The sequence below is a fragment of the Bombina bombina genome, chromosome 6 (assembly GCF_027579735.1).
Source record: "Bombina bombina isolate aBomBom1 chromosome 6, aBomBom1.pri, whole genome shotgun sequence".
Taxonomy (NCBI): domain Eukaryota; kingdom Metazoa; phylum Chordata; class Amphibia; order Anura; family Bombinatoridae; genus Bombina; species Bombina bombina.
The window spans coordinates 1,009,073,884-1,009,086,961 of record NC_069504.1 but is presented as its reverse complement, the minus strand read 5'-3'; the positions used below and the strand labels follow the sequence as shown (position 1 = coordinate 1,009,086,961).

Below are 13,078 nucleotides of genomic sequence, written 5' to 3'. Positions count from 1 at the left end.
GCGCTCAGAGATGAAATAATTGAACTTTAGAAGCGATGCGACGCGGTGCGAAGCAGCTGCATTGCCTCGCGCTGCATCGCTTGCAGTGTGTCACAGCCTTAACACTGTTGCAAAACAGCTGCCATATAGTGCTGCAGACATATGCACTCTCCTGAGCTTAAATCCCTGCTTTTCAACAAAGGAAAACAAGAAAATTAAGAAAATTTGATAATAGAAGTATATTAAAAAGTTGTTTAAAATTGTATTCTTCTACCTGAATCATGAAAGGAAAAAATGTGGGTTTTATGTTCCTTTAAAGGCTACACACATATGCCTTTTGTCATTGGCTCACAATATGTCTTCAGTTAGGTTTCAGTATTGCTGCTTTGAAGCAGACTTTAACTATTAACCACTGTGCATGGGGATAAACAAAAAGCTCCAACACATCACCTCATTTACTTTCTGCACTTTGATGCCCCTTTTACCAGCTTTTACTTCATATTTCTTAGGGGGGGATCAACATGATTAAATATACGGAGCTTTGTTAGCAGACAAATGTATTTGTCCTGCAAATAGAAATATGTGATACACTGCAAACTTTTTGCTTCATTTTCATATTAAAAGGTGATTGCATCTTCAAATCAAAATCTAATTTAAATTAAAAAAAACAAATCAGTTGTAGACAAAAAGAAAATTATTTTTAAGCATTTCTGTCTCATTTTCCTATTCTGTTGTCTGTGTGTGATTAATGTATCTACTTTCTTTTTATTTTTTACTCTTTTTCCAGACATCAGGACGACTCCCACAATACATTCTGCCAACTACATTAAGCATATTTATCATTGTGTTGTTCCTCGTAGCCATACTAGTGATAAAACACAGAGGTAAGTGGATCTACATACTGTAGATTTCCTACAAATTAGTTAAAGGGATATGAAACCCAAAATTGTTCTTTCAATGATTCAGATAGAGCATGCGATTTTAAACAACTTTCTAATATAGTTCTGTTTTTGTTCATTCTTTCAATATCTTTTGTTGAAAAGCAGGGACGTAAAGGGACACTGAAGTCACAAAAAAACTGTTCCAAAATGAAAACAACATATTAAAACAAAGACCTTTTCAATGTACTATCTGTTCTAAATCATTACCATTTCAGCAAAAACTTGCTTCAATTTTTTAACTATTTCCAAACCCACTCCGTGGGTACCATTTCCAGTTGTCCAATCCGGGCTGACAACCCATGTTGGAATATGGCCGCACTTAGCCGCGATGCGCATGCGCAAGGTTGTGCAACGTCATTGAAGACGTCACTCTCTTGATGTCTATTCTGGATGTAGGAGACCCGATCAATGGCAGATCAGAAGAGTTAGCTGCGCTGTAAAGGTAAGTTGCATGCGCTTAGAGAGTCTCTGTAGTAATAACGAGCAATTGTAAAATAATGGCAATAAGAAATTACTAATTTAATATTTAGATCAATTATGAATACTGTTACAGTAAGTATTATTTTATCAAGTTGGCTCTATAATAGCTAAGATAAAGATCGTAAATAAATTAATAGGCATATCATAAACATTTTAAATTTGATAGAATGCCATACGTGGATTACAATGAAAAGTTACAAGCATGAGTGAAATCCTTGAACTGTTTACAAAAAGGTAAAATGTACTTTGCAAGGAGACCCACATTTCACTGGTGACTTGTAACTTGAGCATAATAAACAGCAATAAAGATAAGACCAACATCTAGTTTCAATAGTCAGTGTTGTTTCACTGACTGCCTTAGAACCTATCTCATCGATTCTTGAAATAAACACGCATGCGTTATTCTCAAAAGTGCTAGCAGGTAGTATTGGCTTCACATGAGCAAAAAACGCATGCGAAATAAAAACGGCTGTAATGCGCATGTGCGAAACTCTGAAAAATTATTATAATTGTATGCAAAGAAACGACCTCCGATTGGAGGAAGCAATGAAGCATTGCACAGCCCATATTAGTGGGTTGTCTTTGATGACGTAATTAGCAAAATTATTAAAACTGTTTTTTACATGATAAAAGGATCGTTGAAGATTTGCAGTAAGTGTCTTTTATTACTTTTATATAGATCAATCGTTTTTTAACATCGTTTTACACAACAGAAACATTTTCACAGTAATCCTTAAAGGGACAGTATACACTCATTTTTATATAACTGCATGTAATAGACACTACTATAAAGAATAAGATGCACAGATACTGATAGAAAAATCCAGTATAAAATGGTTTAAAAACTTACTCAGAAACTCTCAGTTTAGCTCTGTTGAAAAGGTAACTGGAAAGCCCACTGCAAATGGGAAATAAGACCCTCCCCCCCCTCCCCCTTCTTTTGCATAGGAAAAGACCCTTTACACAAACAGGAGCAAGCTGGAGAAGGTAGCTGACGGTATTCACATAAAACTTTGGGGCTTGGTTAGGAGTCTGAAAATCTGAGCAATGTTATTTAAAAATAAGCAAAACTATACATTTAAAAAAAAAACTTTATGGGCTTCATAAATAGATCATCTACAAAACATTTATGCAAAGAAAAAATGAGTGTATAATGGCCCTTTTAGCTTAGGAGCTAGACCATTTATGGAGCATTATATGGCAGCATTTTTGTAAGAATATTATCCATTTGCTAGAGCACTATATGGCAGCACTCTTTCCTGCCATGTAGTGCTCCCCTCCAGATGAGAATATCATGGGAACGAAGCAAATTGGATAATAGAAGTAAATTGGGAACTTTTTTAAAAATGATATGATATGTTTGAATCACAAAAGAAAAAGTTTGGGTTTCATATCCCTTTAAACTTTCAATAAACTGTAAAATCAATTTGTACTGTGTTTATATTTGTGTTGAAACCACCGCCTAAATGGTTAAATATGGATACTGCAGTATTCTCTTTTAGAAAATACATTTACACAGGAGGCAGCAAATCTCCCCATTGTGGGTGAGGTAGAGTGATTGCTGCATCTAAAACAGCTAGTTTTGCTTATTGAAGCCCTTGCGTTCGCATTGCACCTAACTTGTAATACTAGCGCACATTTGCGTGCGCTGGTATTACTAAGTGGAGCGGAAATATCACTTTAGCAAAAGCGTTATTTTGCGCTCCACTTGTAATCTAGCCCTTTGTGTATTGAGAGCGATAACATGGCGATAAACTGCAGGCTCAGGCTGGACATGTCCTTGAGACAATATGGTATGGTCTCAACAAGCAAAACCAGCTATTTCAAATACAAAAATAAGCCTATATGAGCAATTTCCCATACATTTAATACTATGTAGCTGGTATAACAAGTCATTGGGAACAAATTTAGGGAAAACAAATTTTATAGTACAATGTTCCTTTAAATGTGTGTGCGGATTTAGGCAATATAGATGCCACTCAGATATTAACCCTTTATCTCCAGGCTCTGGTAAGTATTTGTAATAGTACAACAATAAATTGATATTTTTATTTTTCCTGCCAATCTTATATAAATTATTATTATGCCCAGTATCTTGACAGTGGAAATCGTTTGATGTGGTATATTTAACAAGCTGCGAATGCAGCTGTTTCCGTGCAAGCTTTCAGGCTCGCCGGAAACAAAAGTTTAGAAGCAGCGGTCATAACACTGCTGCTCCTTACCTCTAAGGTAGCGGACAACAATCATCCGGATCGGATAAGATCCGGATGATTGACACCCCCTGCTAGCGGCCGATTGGCCCCTAAATGTGCAGGGGGCAGCATTGCACAAGCATTTCACCAGACAAAGGCATTTAGCGATGTCTGGCAGATCATGTCCGCCCGACCCTTAATAAATCTACCCCTACAAGTTAGATGAAGCTCTGTTGATTACATCGGGACTTTGTTTTCTCTCTCTCTATCTCTCTCCCTCTCATTGCACAAGTTGTAAATTAGTATGTGAACTGCTCTAAGTAATCACTGTGTAGTATGCAGTTCAGTCAGAATTTATTTTTCAGGGAAACACAAACACACAGATAAATTGGGGGGAAAAAAGTTTTCAAAACAAGTACTATAAATCAAATAAATGTTAAGAATACTGGATATGGAGGGAAAGTATTGCATTCACCCAACCTGGAGGAAGGAATCAAAGACAGCGCATAAAATGTTAAAAACCCACCTTATTCTTTGTTGAAGAGATAACTAGAAAGGTTTATGGAGCACTGCATAGGAAAAAAGTGCTCTTCCAAATGGATAACATTCTTGCAAAACTGCTGCCATATAATGCTCCACACACATGCACCCTCCTGAGCTTACATCCCTGCTTTTCAACAAAAGATACCAAGAGAACAAAAAGAATCTGATAATAGAAGTCAATTATAAAGTTGATTAAAACTGCATGCTCTGTCTGAATCATGAAAGGAAAATTTTGGGTTTCAAGGTCCTTCAAATTTGTCACACCCAGAATATGTAGAACAAGTATATTGTACTGCAATGCAAAATCAAATGCAATATCTAACCAGAATGGGTTAATATTAAAAACAGAGAAGCAAATGCATGAAATGAGGAGGAGAATATAATATTGTAGGAAAATGTCATAGATGTGGATACTGGAGATGCTGTGTCGCTTAGGAAATGTAGCATCTGTAAAGAAATAAAAACAAACTATAAGCAATAGCAATGAAGATGCACTACTAGAGGCCTATTTATCATATGTCCGACAGACATCGCTGAATGCGGAGAGCAATACGCTCTCCGTATTCAGCATTACACCAGCAGCTCACAAGAGCTGTGGGTGCAAAGCCGCCCCCGGCAGACTCGCAGCCAATTGCATCGACTTGACAAAAATAAACAATTATGAGCCCTAACAGTGAATATTTTAAGGAAAAGCTAGAATCTTATGCTCATATATTAATGATAAAACACTGTTAACTAATAAATATTTATATGTTTATATATACAGTATATATACACACATAATATATTCAATATATATCAACTGATTCACCACTATATTTGTCATTAATATATTTCCAGATTACGATGGTTTATTAAGTAACAGATTATAAACTGATTATCAAACACTGATACAGAAACAATGTTTTATAATCTATAAACTCTAAATAAAAAAGGTTAAAGAAGGATTGCAATATTGTCCGGATAAACACAGCCTGCCCCGGTGTCTCCAATGAAATGTATGGAATAACTTGCTCAAGTATGGCGGCGCTGTCTATTCCAGACTCTGGGGTTTTGCTATCCAAAGTATTGTACTATGTTTGTTGTCTGTTCATTGAGGCTCTTGAAGATTTTGTCTGGAAAACAAAACCCCAGAGTCTGGAATAGACAGCACCAACATATTATAAACAATCTGTACTATTTTGCTTTTAAAACTGAAGCACACACAAGTGCAACTTTGTTTAGAAGCATTTTTTTGCAATATCTGTGATAACTCTATAATTGCTGGCACATTGCAAGCCCCTGCTTTTGGCTCCTTGAGGAGTTATGATGCTTCCGTGCAGGTACACAGAGCATACGTATATATGTATGGTGAGAACAAGCTATCACTGAAACAAATAGATTTTACTAGAGGCATTTTTGTTAATGTTAGGGCAAGTAAAAATGCCCCTTTTCAAAACTTAAATGCACTTAAATATATATGTAATTTGTATGTATGAAGAGCATTTATCCTAAATTCTATCATTTGTTTTTCTGCATATGGCATTAGTTTGGGAACCTACTGCATCACATATAGCATTCATAGAGTTTCTACCTTCTTCACCTTGGCATTACTAGGCTACAAATGAAAGTCATTTGTTCATTTAACTGATAAAAAAAAATCTAATTAAAAATAAGCAGATACAAAATGTTACTGAAAAGAGCAGCACTAAATGGTAACACTGGATAAGAGACACAGTTGCACATTCCTTGTCCTGTACTTAGGAACTGGGAAGGCTTCTCACATAAGTAATTAAATGCCCTATCCTCCTGGTTTGCTGTATTATAACATAACAGTCATAGAACTGACTGAACAATAACAATAATAATAACTTATATACTTATAACTTACAAATAAACACAAAACACAGAGTGTGGGAAAAGACCCGTGGGTCACGTTTATTGTGAAACAAGAGAAACGGCTGGAAGCAATAAGGCAAACCTATACCAGGTGGCGGCAATCTAGCTAGGAGAGTAAACAACCCCCTGCTAGGAAGATGGGCCGTGCCTGTGAATGTCTACACAAGCGGAGCTTAGCTACAAGCAGAAGGCTTAGGGAGTTCTCGGCATCATCAGAATGGGGGAGGGACACCAGGCGTGCGCCTGCGGAGACTACCCTCCCCCTGGGACAGACGTCACTCTACCTCTGATGGCCAACCAGGGCGCAGGCCAACCACCCAACCAGGGTGTAAAACATAGAGCTCTGAACCAGTAGGACCAGGTGTGACTAGGCGCGTGTGCATGCCACTACCTGGGGAGTCAAAAAACTACTGTCCTTGGACTTAAGGAAACGAGCCACGTAGCCCTCATCCTGCCTCAGAACCCCTGCTGAAAGCACCATAGTGATGCCCAGCCTAAAGATTGCTGCCATACCAGATTAAAGGGAGGGAGGGAGGGAAGCTGTGAAGACGAGCTGGAAAGAGGGTCTGGGGCATGTAACTTGACTTCCATAGGTAAGCCAAATCACCCCCCCACTAATACAACATTGTTGCCACTTCACAGCAGCACACTCCTAAGGGCCTTACTTCTTATGTTTGTAACGGGCTATTCTGCCCTCCACTGTCTTAGTTATGTATTAAAGTAATGTATATATTGAAACTAAATGTATATATTATAGAATATAATATTTTCCTAAAATTGATAAATATCTAAATGACTAACCTTGTTATGATATCATTATTGTCATGTCTGCTAATGGGACATTCTATAAAATCAAAATGTTCTAATTTGTTAATGCATTTTGGGCTTGACCTTGAGCAAAGAATAACGCACAATCTTTCATTATAAGTGGATGTTTTTTTTAAGCAAAGCATCTTAACATTCTCAAAACTTTTTTAGTGCTCCATATACTCTTAATAGATAATACATGGAGGGATATTAGTGAGCTCATTGTACCCATTTTACAAGGGGTGAGCTTAGTGTTATGCTCAAGAGCAATTTAAAATACTGCTGTAAAAATTAGCTTTTTTTAAATACCTGAAGTAAACCATTACTATATAGTATAGCACAAAACTATGCAAAGAGCACTATACCCTTTAGCTTAGTGCACCATTGTTTTAGTGCTTGAGCAATATCCGACACGCATTTTACTGTGTGCCCCACTGCCCCCATAGAAATTTTTAAGTAATTTAGCGCACCAATGCTGTACAACATGCAGATGTTAGCACTCCCCTAGATTATCGCTTGATTGTGTTTGAATGATTTTAATACACAATAGTGGTGATATTTTTCTTTTCTACTTGTAACTTAGGTCTTCATTTTTGAACAAATGATTTTTTCACTATTTGTTTAACTCCTGCAAAGGGGTTAAATATGTAGACAAAGTTGTGTTTCTGATGAGGATACAGCTGGTGGGCAAATAAAAATCAGGCATACATGTGTTTGTTCCAATCACAGACCATACTCTCAAATGGAAGAGAATGGTGACGTTCCAGGAGTGCAACATTGCCTAGATGTTTAACCCTTCTGAAGGGGATAAATATTTAGTAAACGAAGGAAATATGTTTAAAAATAAAATGTTATTAAATACAACTTTTGTTCACCAGAATATCCATTTACATGAACATAATCTAATACACTTTGTCATTTTGTTTTTCACTCTCTCTCTAGGAAAGGATAGTGGTGCTTATCAGTTCCATTATAATCCCAAGTAAGTCTTGCTGTGCTTCTATTAGATTTTATTGAGGGACAATAATTCACTTAATATATTTAAACCAGTTAGATCGTTTTCATGGAATTTTCAAACGAAGTCATCCATATGATCAGTTTGTTAAATTGTTTTCTAATGGTTTGTCACGACTTTGCAGATTTCCCTACCCACCAATGGAACTGTGGGAATTGTCTTTATGAGCCTGTGAACAAGCACCCTTGAGTATCAGTAGTGAAAATAAGAAGGAAATTTATGATGGCTTCTTATACAACCAAAATTTCTTTTTACTGGAACCTATACGTGTTTCTAATAGGGTGAAATAAACACAATTTTATTAAAGCGAAAATAATAATTATTTATATTATACACACATACTCACACACTAATACACATACACACGCAGTAATACACTCACATACATATACACAAACACACACAGACACACATTCATATACACTCACACACACATATACACAAACACACACATATACACAACCACACTCATACACTCACACACACACATATACACAAACACACACATATACACAAACACACACACACATATATACACATACACACAAACACACAAACTCACATATACACACACACATATACACAAATACAGACACACACACACACACAAACACACATACTCACACACACACATATATACACACACACACTCACACACACACATGTACACAAATGCACACACACACACATATACACAAACACACACACACACATACACAAACACATACACATACACAAACACACATATACACATACACACAAACACACACACACACTCACATATACACACACACACATATACACAAACACACATACACACGCACACACATATATACACACACATACACAAATGCACACACACACATATACACAAATACGCACTCACACGCACACACATATACACACACGCACACACATATATACACACACACACATACACACATGCACACACATACACAGGCACACACTCACGCACACACACATATACACAAATGCACACACACACACACACGCGCACACACATATATACACACACACTCACACACACACATATACACAAATGCACAGACACACATATACACAAATACACACGCACACGCATATACGCACACATATATACACACACACACGCACACACATATATATACACACACACACACTCACACACACACACGCATACACAGGCACACACTCATACACACACATATATACACACACACTCACACACACACACATATACACAAATGCACAGACACACATATACACAAATACACACTCATACGCACACGCATATACGCACACACATATATACACACACACACTCATACAAACGCCTTTTACTTTGATGAGTTTGATAGAAGTAGTTTAAGTTTTACAGCTTCACTTAGATAATAATAGCGTGAGCTGTCAATGCTTTGCTCTCTGGATAAGCTCTGAATGTTTTTTTGACGTCTCTTAACCTGAAGCTTTTTCTCTGCAGTTTAGAACTTGTCACACATGCTGAGAACCCAATGAGTGAAATACAAGACGACGCAATAGAAACAAACCAAGCAGATAAACAGAACGGCCTGTAACCCATGAAACAGTGGGTAACGGAAGGTACTATCAGCAAAAGTACAACAATATCCTCCAAATAACCTTGTCGTGTGCAGTTCACCATCTATGATTCTGACAAGTAACTGCAGGAACTGAACATTGGTGATTCTTAACTCTTTTGCTGCCAAAGTGATTGGTGACTGAACTCGCCAGCGCTGCGGAATATGTTGAGGCTTTATGCATAAAAGATTAATAAGAATGAAATAACTTTAATGAATAAAACTCTCTGAACCTAATTATCTTTGAAAGCAAATATATCTACAAATTATCCACACGGAAGCATGCTGGACAGTGCAATAGTACCTTATTTGAAGAAGGAAAACCTCAAAGGACTAATAGCAACATTCTCATATAATGACGTCTGCCTAATTTACATTGATAAAATGTCAGGAAATGTTGTGCCACTGGCCCTGAGCTATGGCTGTGTTTTGTGTGTTGATAAAGTTGCTGTTTTTTATTTTTAGCGAAATATATTTTCCTGCTTCCTAACAGTACCAAAGAAAATGTGGTGTCACACGAGAGCCAATCACAAGAGGCATATGGCCACCAATCATTAGCTAGCTCACAGTAATGCATTGCTGTACCTAGGGTTGCCAGGTCTCCAGTATTTTAGCAGGCTGTCCAGTAAAATATATAAAAAAAAATACTGGACACTTAAATGTCCAGTGTTAAAGTCCCCTAAGTGTTAAGCTAAATGGAAGTGACATTGCATTTTCTATTATATGTGTTACAAGCAGCCATGGTTGTGTCAAATGCTTCTTTTAGTCAAGAGGTTACTGGTAACAAAAATAAATAAATAGTTGAAGTGTATGTTATTGGCAACGAAGGAATACAATGACAGCTCTGTTGTATAAAATAAACATGGTGGGATCAAGGGTGGGGCCTTAGGTTGAGCTTTTTTGGAGACCCCACCTACCACCCGTGCCCGATCACTGATATGCTGTCTAGTATTTATATGGAGCACAGCTGGCAACTCTAGCTGTACCTGAGACTACCTAGATATGCTTTTCAGTAAAGGATACCAGGAGAACAAAGTACATTTGGTAATATAAGTACACTAAAAAATCTTTTAAAATGGCATGCTCTGTCTGAACCATAATTTTAACTTTTTTGTCCCATAAAACAGTTACTTCACTCCATAGTAATAACCAATACATTTTTGGCCAGATTACAAGTGGAGAGCAATATTTGCGCTCCACTCAGTAATACTATTGCAAGTAAATTTGCGCTGGTATTTCAGGTACAGCCCAATGCCAAATGCCAAGTGCTCCAATGGGAGCCTCGTTTTTATGCCAGTAGTCACGGCAAACCACCTGGCAGTAATAAATAAATATATATGTATATGCTTATATACATATATATTTATGTGTTTATATGTGTATATACATATATATTTATAGAGAAAGCACAGTCCCCCATTGATTAAAAGGCATTAAAAGTAAAGGCACTTTAGGAGTATTTATTTTTCTTTCAAACACTCCACATCCTCCCACTTTAACCCTTTATAACTGCTTTGTGCTGTTTAAAAAAAAATAAAGAGGTCTGACCTCTGGTTAAAGGGACAGTAAAGTCAAAACTAAACTTTCATGATTCAGATAGGGTATGCAATTTAAACAACTTTCCAATTTACTTGTATAATCAAATTTGCTTTGTTCCCTTGGTGGTATTTTTGAAAAGCTAAACCTAGCTAGGCTCAAACTGATTTCTAAACCGTTGAAAACCGCCTCATAGCTCAGAGCATTTTGAAAGTTTTTCACAGTTAGACAGTGTTAGTTCATGTGTGTCATATAGATAACATTGTGCTCACTCCTGTGAAGTTATTTAGGAGTCTTCACTGATTGACTACACTGCATGTCTGTCAAAAGCACTGAGATAAGGAGGCTGTCTGCAGAGTCTTAGATACAAGGTAATCACAGAGGTAAAAAGTATATTAATATAACTGTGTCGGTTATGCAAAAACGGGGAATAGGTAATAAAGGGATTATCTATCTTTTTAAATAAGAAAAATTTTGGTGTAGACTGTCCCTTTAATTGCGCTTAGCACAAAGTGAAATCAAGAGCTTACAGTCACATTAATCAGCTACTTGTAATACCTGGTTATTTAACGTGTGCCCGTAAACGGGCAAATTTGCCCCTTTATGGGAGAACGTTAATAAAGTGATCCACTTGTAATCTGTCCCTTCATTTGGCTTTATGCCATACTCTGTTAGAGGTCCTGGTGATCGCTGGCACAAGTATTCTAGCTTACAAGATGCCATGAAGAAAGCCACAAAATCATTCACATATTTAACACAGCATTCAGCATAGCAGTGGGGAAATGTATTATTAGGAATAAGTGAACATGGATTATGTACATAAAATAAATGGCCAAATGTATTCAAATCAGATTTCTGAACCATGCAACATAGTTTTGCTTTTCAATTCATCATCTTCAGCAGAGCTTGTGCAGCTTTTTTTATTTTCTACAGAAGCTGTAAAGCATTATCCATGGTAACTATAACAGAGACTGAAATGACTATGATTATCTCTCATTATACTACAGTGTACTCTTCTCAAAATAATTCCCAGTAATAAATATACCTTGTTTGCGATAATTAGAACCAAATTGGAGATGGTTAATTTAAAGTGATAGCTGCCAAAATGTAATGATTTCCTTCCAATGATGTGGCACAAATCTGAGGAGAGAAAAGGATTGCTTATGGATTATGTTTTTATGCGCACATATATGCAGTTGTGTGCTTGGTTCAGATGGTCACTATGTTTTTATGCATACATATATACAGTTGTGTGTTTGGTTTGGATGGTCACTATGTTTTTATGCATACGTATATGCAGTTGTGTGCTTGGTTCAGATGGTCACTATGTTTTTATGTATATACATATATGCAGTTGTGTGCTTGGTTCAGATGGTCACTATGTTTTTATGCATACCTATATACAGTTGTGTGCTTGGTTTGGATGGTCACTATGTTTTTATGCATACGTATATGCAGTTGTGTGCTTGGTTCAGATGGTCACTATATTTTTATGCATACATATATACAGTTGTGTGCTTGGTTCGGATGGTCACTATGTTTTTATGCATACATATATACAGTTGTGTGCTTGGTTCGGATGGTCACTATGTTTTTATGCATACATATATACAGTTGTGTGTTTGGTTCGGATGGTCACTATGTTTTTATGCATACATATATACAGTTGTGTGCTTGGTTCGGATGGTCACTATGTTTTTATGCATACATATATACAGTTGTGTGCTTGGTTCGGATGGTCACTATGTTTTTATGCATACATATATACAGTTGTGTGCTTGGTTCGGATGGTCACTATGTTTTTATGCATACACATATATACAGTTGTGTGCTTGGTTCAGATGTCACTATGTTTTTATATATACATATATACAGTTGTGTGTTTGGTTCGGATGGTCACTATGTTTTTATGCATATACATATATACAGTTGTGTGCTTGGTTCGGATGGTCACTATGTTTTTATGCATACGTATATACAGTTGTGTGCTTGGTTCAGATGGTCACTATGTTTTTATGCATACATATATACAGTTGTGTGCTTGGTTCAGATGGTCACTATGTTTTATGCATATATATATACAGTTGTGTGCTTGGTTCAGATGGTCACTAT

At 36.7% G+C, this 13,078-nt stretch overlaps 1 protein-coding gene across 4 annotated transcripts in view; it reads left to right on the top strand.

The window, feature by feature from the left end:
* The window catches only part of LOC128664053 (hepatitis A virus cellular receptor 1 homolog), an 81,372-nt gene extending 69,336 nt beyond the window's left edge, over nucleotides 1-12,036 (top strand). For all 4 annotated transcript variants that reach the window (XM_053718724.1, XM_053718721.1, XM_053718722.1 and 1 more), the window contains 3 exons: nucleotides 767-863; nucleotides 7,763-7,802; nucleotides 9,316-12,036. In XM_053718724.1, the coding sequence (XP_053574699.1) occupies nucleotides 767-863; nucleotides 7,763-7,802; nucleotides 9,316-9,409 (231 nt within the window). In that variant the 3' untranslated portion in view covers nucleotides 9,410-12,036. The remainder of the gene's footprint in view (nucleotides 1-766; nucleotides 864-7,762; nucleotides 7,803-9,315) is intronic.
* Nucleotides 12,037-13,078: the final 1,042 nt, after the last annotated feature.